This window comes from Pieris napi, chromosome 7 (genome assembly GCF_905475465.1).
Source record: "Pieris napi chromosome 7, ilPieNapi1.2, whole genome shotgun sequence".
NCBI lineage: Eukaryota > Metazoa > Arthropoda > Insecta > Lepidoptera > Pieridae > Pieris > Pieris napi.
In genome coordinates, this window is record NC_062240.1 from 8,833,328 (window position 1) to 8,854,627 (window position 21,300).

The 21,300-nt window shown below is 32.8% G+C and overlaps 1 protein-coding gene across 2 annotated transcripts in view; it reads left to right on the forward strand.

The window, feature by feature from the left end:
• LOC125050933 (integrin beta-6-like) overlaps positions 1-20,659 on the forward strand; it is a 38,795-nt gene extending 18,136 nt beyond the window's left edge. Inside the window, exons 2-7 of one of the 2 annotated variants that reach the window (XM_047651020.1) lie at positions 1,345-1,530; positions 2,436-2,740; positions 4,036-4,114; positions 6,002-6,383; positions 7,014-7,231; positions 19,169-20,659. In XM_047651020.1, the coding sequence (XP_047506976.1) occupies positions 1,345-1,530; positions 2,436-2,740; positions 4,036-4,114; positions 6,002-6,383; positions 7,014-7,222 (1,161 nt within the window). In that variant the 3' untranslated portion in view covers positions 7,223-7,231; positions 19,169-20,659. The remainder of the gene's footprint in view (positions 1-1,344; positions 1,531-2,435; positions 2,741-4,035; positions 4,115-6,001; positions 6,384-7,013; positions 7,232-19,168) is intronic. The other variant, XM_047651019.1, reaches the window with a different exon arrangement.
• The last annotated feature ends 641 nt before the right edge of the window (positions 20,660-21,300 follow it).

Below are 21,300 nucleotides of genomic sequence, written 5' to 3' on the forward strand. Positions count from 1 at the left end.
GCATGCGAAAACTGGTTTTGACATCCATAATTTGTCGCGCTCATAAAACAATTGAATATACATTATGCACTTATTTTAATCGGTTTATTATATGTACAAATCGATCATGATATCTTGTATAATTAAACACTTGTTATTATGTAAAACAATACAGACAGTGATTTTGTTAATAATTTAAGGATATTCTTATAGCGTGATACGTGTGTCTAGTATCTATGATTTAAAGGCGTGGCAATATGTATCGGAAAAGAAAAGTTATTTATTAAAGTTAGTTATTGATGGAATACACAATAATCTCGGTGTTCATATATATATATATTTTTACGTAATAGATAACTCAAACTCTATACTCTATAGTTTTACAAATCTTGCTGATAGGATTGTGTAACTATTTCCAATCATTATCAAGCTATTCTCCTCTTAGACATAAAATACTGAAGCTTCTAAAAACCTAAAGATTCCTATTGTAACATCCAGGATCTGTTAGCCTGGAATGTTAATTAAAGAGTTTATACTCAAACAGGCAATTACGTTGCTTGGAACTGAATACCAGCAACTCCTTATAAAGGATTCATCGCCGTGTACAGAGAATTTAGCTCATTACCTTCATTTATCCTTGCGAGTATAGATCAAAAGTATGTTTTATTTGTTTCTTTGAAGATTTATTGTTACATATAAAAACATTTATTACGACCTATGGTGTGTATCTGTTAACGTAAAATTGTAAACACCGTTAGATTGTAATCTATCTCGCGAGATTATAAACTGTCGAAAGATTGTGAACCTCAGCTTACTGCTTACAATTAAACATATTATTATTCGGTAGATTGTACTACACTAACTTAGTTATCATTCAAACTTCTTTGGTCAATTACAGATTAATTTTACTTCCCAACAATTTCATATAACTACCGAATAATAATACGTTAAATTGTAAGCAGTTCGTTGAGGTTCACAATCTTTCGACAGTTTATAATCTCGCGAGATAGATTACAATCTAACGGTGTTTACAATTTTACGGTGACATATCCAAGTAGGACTACATAACTATGTATGTTCATTTTATATAATCGAAACTTCCAAAAGCTTTACATAAAACAAAACTTATACTTTATACCAAAATGCCACAGTTTAAGCTTTTTGGTAATTGTTTGAACCGGTTATATTTATATATTATATATACCATCTTTCACTATGTCTTTAGTTTAATTGTTTTTGTTATATATCTATGTATATACTTTAAGTTAGCTGTAGAAGTACCAAATAAATAAAAGTATAGAATATTGTCTGATTTTACAACCGGATGAGCAAGAATTGTTGACATTATGACAATTTTTTTTTCAGTTCACAAGATGTCACTTGGACCTCGCCGATGACTGGTGTCAAGGCATGAAAGAAAGTATTCCCACAGACAACGATATGGCAGTAAGCGGCCAGTTTTTCGACCCAAAATATGCCGTGAACTCCGTCAGGTCTGGCAGAGAACACAACCTCGCAATCAAGTACAGATCCAGTGAAAGCGATCCAAAGGTATACTTTGCATAAGAAAATAATTTTAATATCATAAAACTATATTTTATAAACCTGTCCCGATTTTGAGACACATACAATATAGTGCCATCCATATTTTCCAATCTATTCCGTCTATTTGCGACTGAGGCGCAAACTAGCTGCTGTAGTCTCTGGCAGAATGACCAGCGCTGGAACATTCTGCTCCTCAGCATAATGTTGAGCCAGGGCCAAACACAGCCACGCATTACACACTTGAAACTAACCGAATGGGAAAAGGGTTTTTTTATTGTTTTTGATATCTCTCTTTTTTTTTATTATTGTTATTTTGTGTGTGTTTTTGTTTGTAATAAATGTTATGTCTGTCTGTCTGTAACCTGGAATAGATATTTTTTTATTCCGTAAACTGGCCTTGCTTACTTTTACATATAATATACTCAGTAAAAAACCATGCGCTAGTACAATTATTATAATAATCACATGAGTAAATAATGCGTGAGTAATCATCCACGGTAATATGTTTATAATTATGAGATTGTTCTCTCCATGCTACTATAATAATTACACAATTTTAATATCCTCAATTTCCTTAACGTAATTGTATTAAAGCAATTCTTACACAAATTAATCTTGAATATGAAATGGAATTTGTCTGGCTAAACAACTTTTTACAAAAATAATACTCCCTTTTTAACATTCAGTTGCTGCTTCAATTGATATTGATTTTACCTACTTCAGTTGTTGGAGCTAGGCACTAGAGATTTTAGGTTAAGATTCCGAGTCGAGAATTAGGGTCTCGTATGTAAAAATTCAAATTTAAACCATACATGAGTCATACTCGCCTCTGAATCTTATCAAAAGTCTATTTTTGACTGAGTCCAGTATTGATGCCATCAAACCCTTCCCTAACGGACATCTCCTTTCAGGTGGAATATGTCGTTAATTCAACGCAAGGATCTGACGTGTTCGTCACAAAGACCACATCATGCAAAGATGGCTCTTGCACTACCACACTCGATGTGTCCCCCGAAACAAACTTTTGTTCCATCAAAGGCAGTACCCATGAGTACTTTAATGTGAAGCTGAATATCCAGAACGTCAGTGAAGAGGCTGTGATGAAGTTTCATGTTCCTTGTGCTTGTGCATGCAGTTCTAAAGTCGAGTTGATGGCGCCGAAATGCAATGGGAGGGGAAGCCTGTCCTGTGGAGTCTGTTCTTGTGATAAGGGATGGTAAGATAATGAAAATCTATTATACAAAGTCGGCTAAATATTGAGCAGTTTCAGCCTGGTGAGATGCCAAGGATTTCTTTCTAAAGTGCGCAATTAACACATGCATACAGTGAAAGAAACACATTGTGAGAAAACCAGCCTGTTTTAGGTAGTGTAAAAACAGTGGTGTGAAAAAGGCCGCAGAAGATTTGCTTATAATTTTGATAAAAACCATTTTAAAAATATATTTGTAGATGTATAGTTTAGGGTTGCTCTTTAATTTAGGCGCGTAACTTTGCAGTTAACATAATTCAATAATCTTCACCCTGAATATAATATTTTATAATCTACAGATAAAACATTAATAACACAATCTCATTTTGTTTAGCATTATTAAATAGCTATTTCTTTTTAATATATAAACAGCCGTATTCAATTTAAAAACTTCTACAATTGGAAGCTTACATCCAGTAATTGATTACATTTACATTGATATGTTCATTGCTATTGTCCATTAACTAATTCCGAGTGCAGCCATACAAAAGATCCCTTGTTTATTACAACTGCGAAGTCATAATGACTTCACAGGCCTACTTTCATGGCGGCATCATTAAAACGTAACATTACTAATGAGCGGTTATATTCTGAATAAAGATATCAAGGAATTTTATAATGTATGAGGCTTGTCGTGAAGTTTCTGAAAACTGTATTCAAGGAATCGTTGATGCATCTAATTCGGTGAAGAAAAGATCACTATTTAAGTTTAGAAGATTTTGTCTTGATGCCTGAAAGAGTGTAGGGTGAAATTTCTGTACATTTTCCTCAATTTTCAACTCAAATCAATACCTTTTGACCTACGTATTTACTCAAAAATCCTTAAAAATTTGTTAGGTTTTGATATAAATTTGGTTTTTTAATTGCTTCTCCTGTTTTTAATGGACATTAATAATTTTAAAGATCCTATAGTATTCATTTTAATACAAAATTTGAAGAAGAACCAGTGGCACTAAAACCTTTTTAGTTCTGGGCCTCAGATTTCTTTATCAGATTCATGATAATTTGTCAACCTAATAGATAAGTAAGTGATCAGCCTCCTGTGCCTGATACACACCATCGGTTTCCGCACGATGTTTCCTTCACCGTTCAAGCGAATGGTATAATGCGCACATAGACAGATAGTCCTTTGGTGCACAGCCGGGTATCGAGCCTGCGATCTCAGGGATGAGAGTCGCTCGCTGAAGCCACTAGGCCAACACTGCTCCTTTAATTTTAATAGAGCTCTCCAAATATTTGGTTAATATTATTTAATTTAACAGGTCCGGTACATTCTGTGAAACGCCAGTCTGCGAGAAGAAGCGTGGTGATGTTCCCTGCACGGATTCGGCGCGAAGTGATGTATGTAGTTTAATTTATAGAGGCCAAACGTACAGTGTACTAAAAAAATTATCCACTATCGGTCTTACTAATAAAAAATCACTATACATGCTTTATAACAAGGTGATAGTTTAAAGAAAGCTGTGATACTTTTTGACATCCAACACCATTTGCCTTCAGTCACCGTGACCACGCACGCTGTAAAGCACGCGAAACGTCGGTTAAATTTTGTTAAATTATGTTAAATAATTGTAAATTTATAATAATACATAACTTTAATCCGGTTAAAAAGTTTTTCTTTAAATGTGTAAAGGTTATGTCAATAAAAGACAATACAAGGTGATAGTTATTCAGTGAGTAGAGCTTGTACAGGACATAAACAACTCTTTGATCAATTAATCGATGTGTATTGGTTGAATAACTAAACGACCCTTATTTATCGTTACCCTGGCAACCCGCCGTGTTTGTTTGACGTTTGATTTAATAATTCTGATACAACTCATAATTCTAATGTAAGTTGTATTTATTTTATCAACCAAAACAATTATATACACATTTACTTAATATACTAATAACATTGTGATAGAGTAAAGGACTATTTCAACGATTCTACTTAAATTTTTTAGGCATCTCAAATAGTGGAAAGTGCCAAACTCAACAACACGACAGTGTTCCAGTGTTTGGAGGAAGAGCACGTAACAAAACTAAGGCAGATGGCTGAAACGCATGAGCTCAAACAGAAGCAACTTGCCGAAGCTCACGAATGGGCTAGACAGGAGCATCTTCTAAGGCTCAAATTATTGCAGCAGCAATTAAATGAATAATTATATACTTAAAAAAAAATAAAACCCATGTTTTAAATGAAATATAGTTATTTATTTCACGTCCTTAACTATCCACACCTATGTAAAAAAATATGTTTGAATAAAAGCAGCTGTAGCAGCTTGTCCAGCCTGCTTGCTTGGGCGTCTGATTTGGCCTTGGTTCTTCTGGATCATTCTCAGTGTCATCATACGTAACATCCAGGTCTTCTTTCGTATCAATAGCAATATTGTGGAGGATTACCAGTGCTACTATATATAATTTGGCATTTTCTAATGACGCTGAGAAGCCATGAAGAAGACACCTAAATAGTTGCTTCCAAACACCAAAACACCGTTCTATTGTATTTCTTGTTCTTATATGGGAATGATTGTATGCCTCCTCTTGTGGTAAACTAGGATTTAAAATTGGTGTGAATAAATATGGAGTCAATGCATAGCCTCTATTACTATTTTCTACATTAGCTCGCACTATGTCACAGATCTTCATAACATTCTTCTTTGAAAAGCGGTATTTTGTTTTGAAATCGCCATCCCAAAGTAATAACGGATTGCACCGAGTTTGGTATGTTTTGACTTTTCTTGGAGGCGGCAAATCTTCAATCGTATGTATTAGCTTCATATCAATATTATCTAAATCTTCCATTTGATCTATAAAATCCATTTTCGACAAACACAAATACCTACTAACTTAAATCTTTCCTTGAACTGAACAGTCAAAATATGCTGTCAAACGCGAAATCAGATTAAATGACGCCATTTTTGTCTTATGCACCCGTTAAACTAGGCCTCTGCGTTGTATAAGCATTGTAAAAGTCTTTCATACAAACCAAACACTTGTTATAACAGCCGTATACATCAAACTTGTCAATTCAGGAATTATTAGTAACATTTTTCTTATACGATGTGCATAAATCTTTATTAGTAGGACCGTATATATCAAGTAATATATTATTAGTTTCATATTATTATTAAATATTTCTATTATAAATGAATTATTTTTATACTAAATGTGTACAGATAACGCTTTTCCTTTTATATATTACCTAAGTTTTCATAGACTGGACTTATCACGCCCATATTTCAGGTCGAATGTTCGGGGAACGGCGTCTGCGGTCCTTGCGACGAATGTGTTTGCTTCACCGACCGACTTGGATCTCAGTACTTCGAAAAGGACAACTTTTGCGCTGACATCTGCATGGCAACTAATGACTGTGATGATTGCTTCCACAACCCGATGCCTGGGAGATGCGACTTCTGCCATTTCCCCCTTATAAAACAAAACCTTAATGAATCTCTACTGCAGCAGAAGGATGAATTCAATAGAAATGTATGGATAACGTGTAACGATACGTTAGACGGTTGCCATTTTGAGTACGTCGCGATGAAAGCGAATGAAGAGACGTATTACATGGTCACGAAGTCCTGTGACCCGATTGAAGAGAAGCAGGTCACTGGAGGAGTGAATGGTGAGTTTATATTTGTGTTGACTGAGTATTTTTAGCTCCGTTCTCTGTAAACGTAAAAGTAATTTAATATTTCTTGATATTGCACTTATAACCTTACCAATAATAATACAGTAAAACTTAGGAGGAAATGTTCCTGTATTCGTCTTGTCTATAGTTTATTATATGTTGTGTGGGTAGTGAAAAAAAAACTGTATAAACATCACCACAAATCGTAATCAAACTCTTTTTAAGTCACATCAAAAATCCCCAGACAGTAGCTGTAAATTATACAAATATATTTAGCTGTCATCCGTAATTTATTCCGTTTGCTTCCACTGTGTCATCAAAATTTTGTTCATAAACATTTTTTATGAAACAACTTTATGGTATCATAACAAAGCATTGTGCAATGTACACAATCTGCATTCGACCAGCTGTTTTCTTTCATAATTTTCATCTCAGTCTATCATATACAATTCCCGACCAGCTCTATACCTTTCTCTTTTCGACAAATGGTAACATCATTAGTGTTGTGATAGAGTCATTATCTGTTTATTTTTCTGTGGCACAAGTCCAGAATACGGCTGGATTTATTTTTATATGTATCTAAGCTAACATAAAAACGGATAATTATAAACCAATTTTTTCCAGTCACACTGCCAATAGTCCTAGGGATTATAGCAGTTGTGGCAGCAGTAGCGGCAACGGCCGGATACCTCGTGTGGAAGAACAGGCCGCCAGCGTTGCCCCTCAATGATCCAATGTACCAAAACATTGGTGCCGAAGACTGCACGGGAGAAAATCCTTTATACAAACCACCGACGTCGTCTTTCAAGAATCCAACCTATGGAAAGTGGTAGTTTTGGTAAGTGTTAAACATTATTTAAAACGTCTTTATAAGTAGGTATTATAGGAAGCCGCGTGGTAAAGATTGGAATACTATTCTTTAATAAGTCATTTTTAGTTTTTACACGGTAGAATAATCATTAAATAATAGATCTTAATAAATTTAAAACTCTACTTCGAAAAAACCTAAAAAGGTGGTTTTGAGTTGGACGCGTTTATTTTTTTATTAGTTTATTTTTGTGTTTGTATAAACAATTCACGCTCAAGATGAGTCGGTTCAAATTAATTATATTATATAAAATTAAGAATGTTCATAACTTGTGTAAGTTTTTGACTTTTTTCGAAACTAAATATTTACAAATGAAGTATTTGTTCTGATATGTTGATACAGAATGTGTGCGAGAGAGCTAGTATTACGACATGTCGACTTGACTTTTGCAATAGATGCTTCTGATGAAGCCTTTCAAAGTTTCGTTATTATTATGGAACTAGGGTCGGGACGAGACCTTATCGATTTTAGAATCCGAAAGCAACCAATAACTTTAGACACAACCTAGTATGAAGCATTGACAGACTTCAAACAGAACTAGTCTAGATTTAAATTTGTGGTTTGTTTAGGATGCATATTTTTAACGCGATTTTGACTCTTAACTTCCTCAAATATACATACCTCGGATTGAATATTTTAAATGGTTAAATGTACAGTTACAGTTGTTTACATGATCAAACTTAACCGGTTAAACAAGATGAAGTCATCAATCTACACGAGCTTTATTTTACACAGTATAAAGTGAAATCCTATGGGATTTCTGTATGCGCAAACATGTATGAAGCATCATGATTTCTTCGTTTTTTAAACCAAGTAGGAGACTCATTTCATTTTAGTATAAAGGATCAACCATTATATTCGATATTATTAGTATTTTGTCGTACGTAGACGATACTAACCATAGGTGGTGGTTTACCAAGGATTGTGAACATTGCTAACTTAATAGAACAAAGCTTACTGACAAACAAATAATTGTAATATGATTCGAGTAAAATAATTTATTTATCTTCAGTTTCAAGAAAGATCCTACATTTGTTGGCCAATTATTGGATTAAAATAACTAAACTATTGGATTTGATACTGCTTTCTGGACTTATTTTGAAAACCACGACATGAATCTGTCAATGGAAAGGCCTAACTTGCTTTGCTTGAGAGTTTCAAATAATAACTATGACGGTCGCCTTTGATATCATAGCTAATCTTATCATAAACCCTCAACCATTTTGATGGATAAATTGAATTGACCTTACCATAATCCTGGACCTGTGACTCACGAGTTAATTGTTTTATTAGTGTTTATACATCACTAGCCTTGTTAAGAGTTGTTTGATAATAATATGTGTTCAGAAATTCTATGCGAAATAAAAAAATGAGAATAAAAGAGCATTACAAGTACTGATGTCTTAAGTTACTCTCACCACCACACAACATTTTTAATTTAGAAATTATTTGTAGAGTAAACGAAATTTAAAATCCTTTTAATAGTGCAGATGTATTTGTACCGTGATAGTTTTATTGAGATACGTTATAATCGGAGAGCGGAGATCATGAGTTATATTAAAAATGAAGCGAGTTAGAGTAAGTACGAAAAAATTCACACTAAGGTGCAGTGTGCAAGGACTTTGGCACATATGGCGTCTGACGCGATAATCCTTTTTTACTTTGGAATGTTCGTGACGCGATGAGAACTTATAACGGAAATATATTACCTAATTAGACATTATTGCGTCAACGTTTGTTATAATATATAGTTAAGAGTGGAAAAATATGCCCACATTAATTAATTTACTATTAATATTACAATAGTTTCACGTATTGTATTAGTTTACGTCAGTATTATTAAATCAAATTTTGACAGTTCAAAAGCATGTACTCGTATTCATATAACTAGCCGACCCGACATATTGCGCAGTAGGTACATACGTCTTAAATACAAAAATTTTTTTTTCAAAATCGGTACAGGCGTTTGGAGGAGTTTAATTACACACAAGAAAATTTGTATACATAAAAATGTTTACTATACAAATCATATACAAATAGATCCTCTCTATCAAAACTGGAATAGTAAACGACGTTAACTATTCCAGTTTTCGACACATTCATTTATACTTATAACGTCAATTTCACGTTGTTTGCGCTAAGGGTATAATATATAGATATATACGAATTGTATTGAATTCTAGTAAAGAGTACTGTATTTTAACGCCACTGAAGCCAGTGTTTGAAACGTTTTTGTTTATACCTGAATTCAAAGAATAACCCTTGTTTATTATATATTAATGTTCAATGCTAAATGTGGTAGCGCCTTACAGAGGTCGAGTAGTCGAGCGTCGAGTCACGTATTTCAATCGCCACGAGTGTAATAGCTGTTATTTGCAATCTTATCTCTGGGTCTAAGCAATTTTTAATTGGTAGAGCATTTAAAATCCTTCTATTCTGACACTTAAAAAAACGTTTTGCAAAAACATCTACCGTGTCGTGTATATTATTATTTTTGATCTTTACTTTTTATCATTAACAAATCTAATCCTTCATTAAGCTTTTTCATGTTTTTATACAAATTTAGAATCCATTGAATAACAAATGTGTTACAAAATTCAGTGGATCGAAATATTTGGGGTTTCGCTAACAAAAAACAAAATAGTTTTTTGTTAGCAAAGCCTTGTTGTTGATTTTCAATAAATAATATTTCCAAGACACAGATTTTATAGTAGCTACACAAGCGTGTGCGCAGAGTAATGCCACAAAAAATTTAATAGTACACTTGCCAGCATAATTAAAAATGTAATATGATTTGGTAATGTCGTTGTTTGCACAACTTCGGCGTATTTAGTTCATAACCTTTACAAGAACAGATAAAGCGAACTCGAAGTAGGTTGGAGACAAGATATTAAATTTACTTATATATTGGCCTTGTTGTTGATTTTCAATTATTTGAAGAGAATATTTTAATTTATTTTAAACCAGCTCATAAAGGTTAATCTCCTGGTTTTATTTCTTAGTAATCAGGTTGTCATCAAGGGGGTGAGTTTAACGACAGGCGAAATAGTTGTGTGTCCTGTTCGAATGTGATTGGTCAACAGTATCAGCATTGACACCTGATATGTCATGTTGCATCCATTTGACCAATCACAATGCTTTACCTTCTCACCCCCCAATCAGTCAAAGTCAGGGGGATCTTATGATGCTCTTCATGAAAATTCATCGAAATCTCTAGACAGATGTAGTCGTCACCGTTCAAGATTTTTATATACATATTATGTGTGTTTGATTAAACTCCTCCTAAACGGCTGACCGATTTTGATTCAAGTTCAAGTCGAATCGAGAATAGTTTAGATTTACAATTATTTTTTTTGTATTTAAGAACGTGTGTGTGTACGTCTGTCGGGTCCAGTCAGTGTTATTATAAAGTATCAACGCTAGCATCTTTATCAACTAATAATGTTATCTCGCTATAGACAAAAGGTCACAGGAACAACAAAAGCAAAGTTTATATATTTCAACCAATGCTAATTTAACTTTTGATGGGCCTTACAACGTCCTACCTATATGTTATGTATCATGTTTCTTTATTATGCCTTATAAATCAATTACAGCTAGAAAGGAATTCGCTGACGTCAGATGCTCGATAAGGGTTTAATGCGTTCGTAATTATATGTTGTTAATAATGAAATTCTTTGTATAACCATTAATTTTCATAACTATGGCGCCAGTCGTATATCCTTATTGAAACTAGTTTTTTTACAATGTAATTGCAATTGTCGTTGTGAAGGTTAAAAATATAAACTGCGATTGTGATTTGTCTTATTTTTTTTTTCTATTTAAGTCTTGAATATATTATTCCTATTGAATAAACACATCTTAGAAAGATATTAGAGCTACTGGTGGCCATGTGTAATACCTTTTTAGAATCCCTATTAAATGCGCCAAAACTTGTAATACAGGGTCACTTTTCGGTAGAGTAATTTTTTTTCACAGTGGCGGCCGAAGTAAACAAAAAGTTATGATTTGAAAAAAAATATATATCGTATAACTTAATATTATCTTCAATACACTCCATAAACAACTTTGAATAGTATGTCTAATGCAAGAACTCATCAGTGCCAATCTAGTGGATATTATTAAAAATATACAGGATGTAGATTTTTCGAATTTTTATTAAGAATTAGTAAAAAAAGTCAATTTTCTTATAAAACGCAAAAAAAATATATCTCTGCAGTGGTTGGGCTTAGAGACCTCCTGTAGAACAATTTTTTGCAGCTGATGACCTCATCTATCCCCTATTTGCGTTTGATTCACGACTTTTTGGCGACCCTGTATATGTAGATATAAGTAATAACATTTCTTCATAGAAACTTCTGCTTGTATACAGAACAAAGCACAGTTTGTGTATTGAGACAAATCAGCCGAGACACAATTATTTGTCATGTTTATCGTCGTCAAAGACTCACCGGGGAAGCATGCAGCCTTCCGGAGTTCAATGTACGCAATTATTTGACCTTTAGAGATATAAGTTTAATCTTATTTCCTCAAACAAGATTAACTGTCTAGGATATTCCATTTCTTATGGTTAACAAGTCTTCCTTGTTTTCCGGATAAAGTATAAGAACCCATTAATAAAAAAAAGATCGCTAGATTTAAAATAACGCTTTTATGCTATCACAATTCACAAAAATATCGGATATAATTTTAATATTAAAGTTTAGTTTCACACTTATTTTTTTTTGGGAGTAGTGTTGCCCTAGTGGCCTCAGCGCTTGACTCTCATCCCTGAGGTCGTAGGTTCGATCCCCGGCAATGGGGATCAGCCCCACCAATGACTTTCTGTCTATGTGCGCATTTTACATTCGCTCGAAACCGGCATGCCTAACTGGAGGTCTGTTTTTTTTAGTCAAAGTCAAAAGGAGGATTACTCCAGCTGTGCTTGACACAAGCCGTCAATTGACTTTTTTTTCTATATTTTGAGTTTAAAACCATGTGAAAAACATTTACAAAAACTTACTTTTTGGGAGTGACATGATCATATATTTCATTGTTACCAATGCTCTACCTTTTTAAACGAAATAACAGCGAAAATTACAATTATCTATGTCACAATTGCACAACTCCAAAAATGTATCAACAAGATATTTATTACAAGTGAGTAGGCATTTATTACATTCTAATTCAATACAAAATTATCTTAAAACATAAATCTTATCAAAGCTCGTCTAATGTTGGACATTAACGAATATGTCCAAAACGGTAGATTTCCTTTGACAGTCACAAATTGCACTTGTTTTAACTATACTCAAGATTAATTTCGGTCGACTTAGCTTTTAGGAACAAATTAGGTTGTCATTTTAATTTTAAAGAAGGTAATAGATAACCTTTTAATGGGAAAATGTAATGTTTATTTTTTTTTCATTAAAGATTTTATTGATAAAATGAAATACCTAAGACTATAATTTCTTTACTTTACTAATTTAAGTAGTAGATATAAGGTATATCTATGCAAAAATGGGCTATTATTGCAGGCAGTTACTTTGAATTAGATACTTTGAATTGGTACATAAAAATATCGCTCCTTTATACTCGTAAAATTTACTTTTTGGATTTTTCAAATATTTTAACGCGAATTTCATTTGTTCAGTATGATTTGAATATGTCTACGGTCTGCCTAATATAATTCTATAGACTGCAAATGTCTGCTGTCATAATTACAAATTTAAACAAGTGTAAAAGTTTCGGCCTTGCTTAATGATTCAAGGTTGATTAAAGTATAGAGTGTCTAAATAACCGTCATTAAATGTAAAAATTATGTCCTCAATAGATCCTTAAATATAGCAATTTTATCGGCATTTTAAAGTAATGATGGCCTTATAAGGTGTAAATCAGGTTTACGTGTCCATGTTTTATGAAGCAAACTATAACTAAAAGGTATTTTGTGTAAAGTGACAAGTAATTGCAAAGAAACCCTGGCTCTATTCACATTCAAGATTGAGATTATTTTATAGTAGGTAGTACTAATGAGACACAATATTTTTCTTACGAAAATCAATACTACAATAAGGTAAGAAAGACACAATATGATTTGATGACTATATTTTAAAGTAAATAATTATAACGAATTCCATAGTTATTTTTCCTTGATGCATTTTTACTCGCTCAAGAATAGAACCTGTAACCCTCTAGCGATTTCAATATTCATTTTAATTTTGTGTTTTTTGCACCGGAGAACCTCAACAGCAAAATCTAGTGAAATCTTGACTTAACACGGCTCGTACGGTGATGGAACGAGGCGAGGAGATCCCTCATGATCAACCCAAACAATTCTTCAGAATACAAAAACGTTACACAGCTCTGGGCTTTCGGGTAGAATTATACACACAGAACGTTTTCAGATATTAAATAAGGCGAGAATAAGGACCGTGTTGAAACTTGAAAGATAGTTTGAACATAGTATCGAACAAAGCCTATAATTTACCTACGCCGCATTTATAAATTACCTTGTTATGAAACTTCGTCCCTATAATCTTTGATCATTAATGTTATGTCTAATGGCGACAAACGACATTCTATAAAAGGTAATCAATTGAAAATATAGACATTTCCTTCTGATATAACACCTTATAAAGAAGACAAGAAACGCGCTATTTAAATAGACGGTGATATATATAAAATATATTGTGTGAGAAATGCATTTCCTTTGCGGTACTTCCTATACTGGACTGTAATCGATAATTTGGCAGTTGAACCTATCGCTTTTACGCTTTAGTAGTTAAAGCAGTCGTATGGAGGTCTTGGGTTCGCTATCCGGCGAACTTATCATTGTTTCGGGATAGTAGGCATAGTAAACTAAAGCAAAATATATCTAACATGCTGAATATGTCTGCCAAATGTCCCCTTTTCTTACTAGGCTTATTATATTAAGAATATATATATCTTTAGAGAAGACTAGAATAAATATATATTGTGTTAAAATTTATCCTATCAGTCCTATATTGGAAGGTTCACAAAAAAAATATTAATGTTTTTATCTCCGGAAGCATGTATTTAAAGTCTAAAACATGTGTCAAGCTACCCCAAACCACAGTTGACTAACCAATGACCTCACTTCAGTTACACTCGTCATGAAATAAACCACAATTGTTATTATATTGCATTCAGGGAAATAATTTTGATAAACATACCAATAATATGGTCAAAATATGTATTGCGCAGAGAGATACTGATAGTATTACTTTTACGTCTAATAATAAATACGAAAATTTGCTTTAGTGAATTCTTTTATAGGTATTTAAAAAAAACAAAAGTTTCCTAATTACGTACTAAACAAATTCAATCATTAGCACCATTCATCATGTTAATTAAATAATCGGAAACCAATGAAAAACCTTTAATAGTAACTAAGTATTCACTTTAGTAAGCACTTCACTTTTTTTTAAGTTTTGCAAAGGTTCTCTCTGTCAGGTAATGCCAAAATTGGAAATGGTGGAAAGGCTGTATAATTATGTTAAGAATGATAAAATTAAAATATTTTAATAATATCAAACGGTACTCAATTTATTACAGTAATAATATTAACTTCGTAATAGAAAGTTTAATCCCAAGAGAATTCACCGACCGGAGCAATATTAATCAACTTGAGCAACAATAAGTTATAACCTCTCAGATTAGAGAACAAAGTAACCATTACGATATTTTTTTATTAAAAACGAAGACAATTATGAAATACATTACAGATTCTACAGAGAATAAAATATAAAAGCTCAATCTTTAAATTGAATCTTAGCTTATCATTCCAATTTGACGAGAGTCCAATGTAATGCTAAGTCAGAACTCTGAATCTTATTCAAGACATACCAATTATCTAACAATGTTCTTCTTCACTGTACGAGCAAATGTTAATTGCTCAAATTGAAAGAAATCTAATCATTGGTACGGGAGTCGAACGCACGAATTCGAAATCATAGTCATTATTCATTTTTAAGCTATGAACTTATACATACAATATTTAATTACTGCACTCGTCGTTTAAATAATTAAGTTATAATTGTGTTAGGAACGCGCCTTATCTTGTGCATAATTCTGATTTAGTCATATAAATTGCAATAACAATGCGTTCATTTAAGTTAGTACGTGACTAAAATTCACAATAAAATTAGTTTTAATTACAATGCGGAAAATCCGAATCGTAAGATTTCTTAGAAGTTTGACCAACAAGACTAGAACAGTGGTCTTAGCACGAACTTTGCGATACTTTTAGTTCGACCGCGTCGTTTTTTTATACAAATTCGATGTTTGTGTTTCTCAAGAGCGCCGCTCTATCGCCGCCTTTTCGATATAAAATCTATCGTTGTTATACCATTACGTTAAATATTGGAATTTACGATTTGCTTCAGCTAAGGGAAAGGTCTTCGTTGCAAACGTTGCTTAATTTACGGGCCTGTATTACAATATATTTTACTGAACGTAAATCAAACTGAATTCTAGTTTTAAAGGTAAACCATTATATCTCACTGGAATAATTTTTTCTCAATACTCAAGACCAGATTGTGTTAAAAAATGAATTAGAGTATGAATACAAAAGTAATGTTGATGAGTTCTTTACAAAGATATAAATATATAGGCCGGTCGTGCCGAAAATTGTCATGGGAATAGCGTCACAGACATCGACCTTCCCCACAAGGAAAACTGAGACACTAGGACCATGGTTCTTAATAACCTAACCTAATTTTAAGATTATATAACATTCTAAATAAGCCCCTTTGACTAAGTTTAACACAAATTATTTAAGATGTCGATAAAGTTTATTTTTGTTGATTAATTACATAGCTCGTGCGTTCTATCTTGAAGTCTAAGTACTATGCCATGAAGATTTTATGACACCAATTATATTAATTAATCATGGTCATATTTTTTCATTAAATTGATCATTTAGTACGCTGACTTTAGAAACTAAAAACTAAGAAATAAATTTCATAAAATAATTTTATCAAAATCTTTAGCAATCTGCATTCCTTTTCAAATGCCGTGATAAAACTAACACTTTCTAATTCTTGTATTTCATGTCCATTTAATAGTTAACAAGCCAATAGCAAGTACTAGTATTACAAGAGTACCTGTATCAGACGCCCACGCATCGGCAATTTGTGTTCGTTTCCCGTTGGGCCGACACTGTGTGGGTCGAATCCAGTTCTCAAACATACAATTACTATGATACATATTTCAAGATACGTTATAGATTTGATAACGTTGAGATTGTATATTTACTATTTTGTGTATTATTGAAAGTACATTTATGTTAAGTATCTAATATTAACTGCAATAAGTTACACTTCAACGATTAAAAATTAAACTACTTTAATTCTCTGTAGTTTGATGTAAGTCTTTGATTCTATTCCTATATAGTCTACAACAAAGGTGGTAGACATCAATAGACAAACTATTAAAAAGCTTATATGTCTGATAATCTGTGCATAGTGTAAAATAAAGTCGCTTCCCGGATAGGAGCTATACGCAGATCTTTTAAATTACGCTTTCCTGTTTCCACGCGCACGAAGTCGCGCGCGTCAATTGTCATAAAACATTTAATGATTTTGATTTATAACGATTTCGTAGGTGTAGAAATATTTCGAAAAACTATTAAATCAGTTGTATTATTGTTAAATTTGTATAGTATTTACGATGCTTCTTCCAAGTGGGCATTTACTGTAGTATTTAAATTGGGTTAATAAAGATAAGCAACTGATTATAAACACGTGAACAATAAATCATTGCGCTTTATTTGAATTCAACATTCGTTGACATTCCGTTTTGGTTATTTGAGTTATTTCGATCGTACAAACAGAAAACAAACATTCATATGTTTGTTCGCAGTGACTCATCTTTAACGTGATACATAATTGGTTCTCAATCGAATAAAGCAGCTGCGAATTAAATGATAATGATTACATAGAAAAATATTAATTGTTAGGTACAAAATCTTTTAACTAAAGCACTTAAATGCTACATGATGTCGAAATAGCTTTTAAGAGTACAACATAGAATTATTGCTTGCAATTAGGTAAACTTGGTGCTATGTAAATGTTTACAGCGTTCATGGCTTCGTGGTTAATGCACGATATCGTGTTCGATTACTGGCGAGACCACTATTGTTTCATAAAAATCTAATCATTTCAGAAATATATAGATGTGTCTGCCCCAAGCCCCATTGTTTACCAAGTTTGTGGGCATATATACTATGACTTTTCTTATTAAATATTGCTTGTATCTGTAAATGAAGATTTTAACGTCTTCATGGAGGTATTACAACTTAACTAATTTAAAGTGCGCAATTAACCACCCAAGATTTCAACCGCCCATATAGTTTTACGCAAATCAAAATACAAAACAAGGTTGCATATATCGAGAGATAGTATGCAAATATGCCTTTTGGCCTTAAACTTTTACAGTATAAAATAAATTTGTCAAATTATTACGTGTTAAAATTAACAGACAAGTAACGTAATATCCCAATTGATCTTTAAGTATTTAAGTGAAACTTAAGTAAGTTTAAAAGGTGTCAAGGGCGTGTTAATCTTACAAAAAAATACATTTCTATATCAAACTTTTAACTTGGGTAAAAAACTTTGAGCAGTGTTGGCCTAGTGGCTTCAGCGTGCGACTCTCATACCTGAGGTCGTAGCCTCGATCCCCGGCTGTGTTTCAATGGAATTTCTTTCTATGTGCGCATTTAACATTTGCTCGAACGGTGAATGAAAACATCGTGAGGAAACCGACATGTCTTAGACCCAAAAAGTCGACGGCGTGTGTCAGGCACTGGAGGATGATCAGGTGATCATCTATCAAATCTAATATCAAAATATTAGATTACGATTAAGTACCTACTTGCCTATTAGATTTTAAAAAAATGATCATGAAATAGATTCAGAAATCTGAGGCCAAGAGGCTAAAGAGGTTGTAAAGACGTTTCCATTGATTTATTTTTTATTTTTTTAAAAACAGTTTTTCAATACGATATTACTAGGTAGGTACTCACTATAACCTTCACTCAAATTGAAATAGTCTTTTAAAGAAATTGCATTACATTGAAGTTGTTCCTCATTAAATCAACGAAGATTCCGCAAAAAACAATAAAAGATAAGGATAACCAGGCTCGACAGCCCTAGTTAAATATGAACGTGGTCATTTATGCAGTCTGACTGATACGAACCCAGATAAAAGGTCAAACATCGCAGGATGTCTCCATACAGTACCGTGTTTGTGTTGTAAATGATTCCCTTCCGAACCAATCAGGTGTTATTTATTGGGTCGTAAAAACTACTCAATATACTTTAATAGAATAAATTGAGTTGTTTATACACTATCACAATTGACTTTTATGTATCTAATATCCTCTATCCCGCTTATCTGGTTTTACATTTTGTATTCTCGTGGTATTTTCAATTCCTTAAAGCTATATTAAATCTGTGAACTCAATATTAAATTGACCGCTTTCATGAAACTATCAAGCGCTTGGTGAAATCATATGTTCCATTCCCGGAAAAACAATAATTGTTTTGAGAAAGGCATCAAATAGACATAAAGAAAGTTCAATTCATAAATGGTATTCAGACACGATCAGGGGATACATTCGCTGAATCTATTCTAGTCGTTTCTGATAACATAACAAGATCATATCACAATTCTAGACATTACGTAATAGATGACAAAATCGTTGACCATTTAATTATTGTCAATTTAAACGAAATCTCATGTTTGAGGAAGCTATGAGTCGATTTTTGCCATGCTTCCTAAGGTTTTATTGTATACGTAGAGGAAAACGTTATTATACCTATATGAATCGCTCAAGATGACTCAATCTGCGTCACGGAACTAAATGACTAATACAGTGGCACACATTTATAACAAATATATTCGTTTACAGGTAACCTGGCTACACCTTAAGCCGAGAATCTCATTCCAGCGTGGACAGTTACGAGCTATAATGGAAAAATTGCGATCCAGTATCCATGCAGGTTATATATATTAAGTTCGTTATCTCTGTGATATTTAAAATGATTAAGTAATGTGTGACTCATGTTTGATTTTTAATGTAATAGGTTGACGCATCGTGGCTTTACACTTGCGTAGAAAGGTAGTATTTCCATTAGTGAGCTCATGATTACTTATAGTTTAATAACTGGACGGATAAACTAAAAATACTCTTTGAAATGACAAAGTGATCTCAGGTACCGAGTTTTACTATGAGGATTTTTTTACTAAATCCTGGTGCTTATGTTAATTCCCTTATTATAAAACTGTAAAACCCGTTTCGGGTGACATTGTCTGAAAAACTCTTAAATGAGTACTAAATATTTTTCTTGGGGGGCTGACGTGATGTGAAGTATGGGGGGTGACGTAAACGGGTTTTATTGTTTTATACAGATTATGTACGCGTAAGATGGTTAAGAATCGATGCCACTGTCACGTTAACTGCCTAGTATATTATTGAGTTATTCGTCCTTTATTTTTAGATTAGTTATGTTACCTATAATATAGATGTATATGCCTAATGATTGTCGATTCATAAGCTGCTAAAAATTTCATGAGATAGAAACATCAGTTCCATTTCAATGATAATCACTTCGCATGAATCAGTATCGAGAAAGTATGAAAGTGGGTTACTGTAGTGAATTTTAAGGCTGTATTCCTACGTGTGGGATGAATACCAACAACGGAACTTATGACTAACGGCTTATACGAACTCTGACACACGTAAGGTGTCGAATTCTGATTTATCACGTTTGAATTATCGTTACCAATTAAATGCCTATTATTGAAAATTAATTGATCGTTAAGAGTCCAATTTTGATCTTTATCTTTTAAGAACTGTATTATTGTAATAGAAATTATTTAAAAAATTGTCTTACTACATTTAAGCCTTTCTTATTTCATATACACTGCTTTTTTAATAACCAGCTCCAATAAGGAATAGTTTATATTGGTATTATAAAACTCTATCTAGTAGTAGTAGAAAAATATAAACAAATATGTGTGGCGTATAATTCTAAGATTTAATACTAGAACTGATGTTAAAGCTTACCATATTATAATGCAAATTATTAAACTATTATTTGTCTAAATAAATAAGAATGTAGGCTATGATTGCATTGTACTTGATAGCTTTAATGTAAATATATTATTAACCCTAATTTAAATATTACTAACAATCTCGTCTAAGTTAGTTTTATTGATGTACTCTTTGGAAAATTCTTAATATAATAACATCACATAATTTTACTCGTCATACGTTTCTCGTTAAAGAATCTGGCCAAAAAGACTGTTCTGTAATTTTTGTATTTTTTGTAAGGTAGATTTTATACTTTTGCAAATTTCGAAACGTATGTATCAACTAGTCAATAAAACATAAAGAAACGTTTATTTGTTTGATTTGCCTTTTTTTACCAATTTGACCGTATTTTAAGTGCATTCACTCAAAATACTATTTGATAATACTAATCAGTGGCGTTACAATAGGCCCCCGAGTCCGACCCAAGAGGGCCAAGAGATATTAATATGTTCTATGGATGAATGTGAAGTCTCCAATACGCATTAGGCTAGCTTGAGGACTACAGACCATTCCCTCTCGCCTTAGAGAGGAGGCCTATGGCCATTAGTGGGACATATACAACGTGTAATTGAGTACGCTGAAAATATCGAAGTTTATTAAAATTAAACTGAGTACCACGTGACGATTTTTACTGATAGGGCCCCATCTAAAGAATTTGTCACGGGCCCCAGATGGTATAGTTACGTCACTGATACTAATATTTGTGACTTAATAGCATCGGAAGGGTACTTAATAGTGTCCTTTTCATAGAGAGATCTCTAAGCAGAAGCACTTACCAACAATTAAAAAGATCAGGATCTGGTAGCTCACAGTTAAAATAGATGAACATTTTCGATCAATAATTTTTTACCCTTTTACAGTGTTCCTGTTTTCTTAATAAAAAATTAAACTTGTATAGAAATAAAGGTTCAATAATTTCTGAAAATGAATGATTTCTACCGTAAATC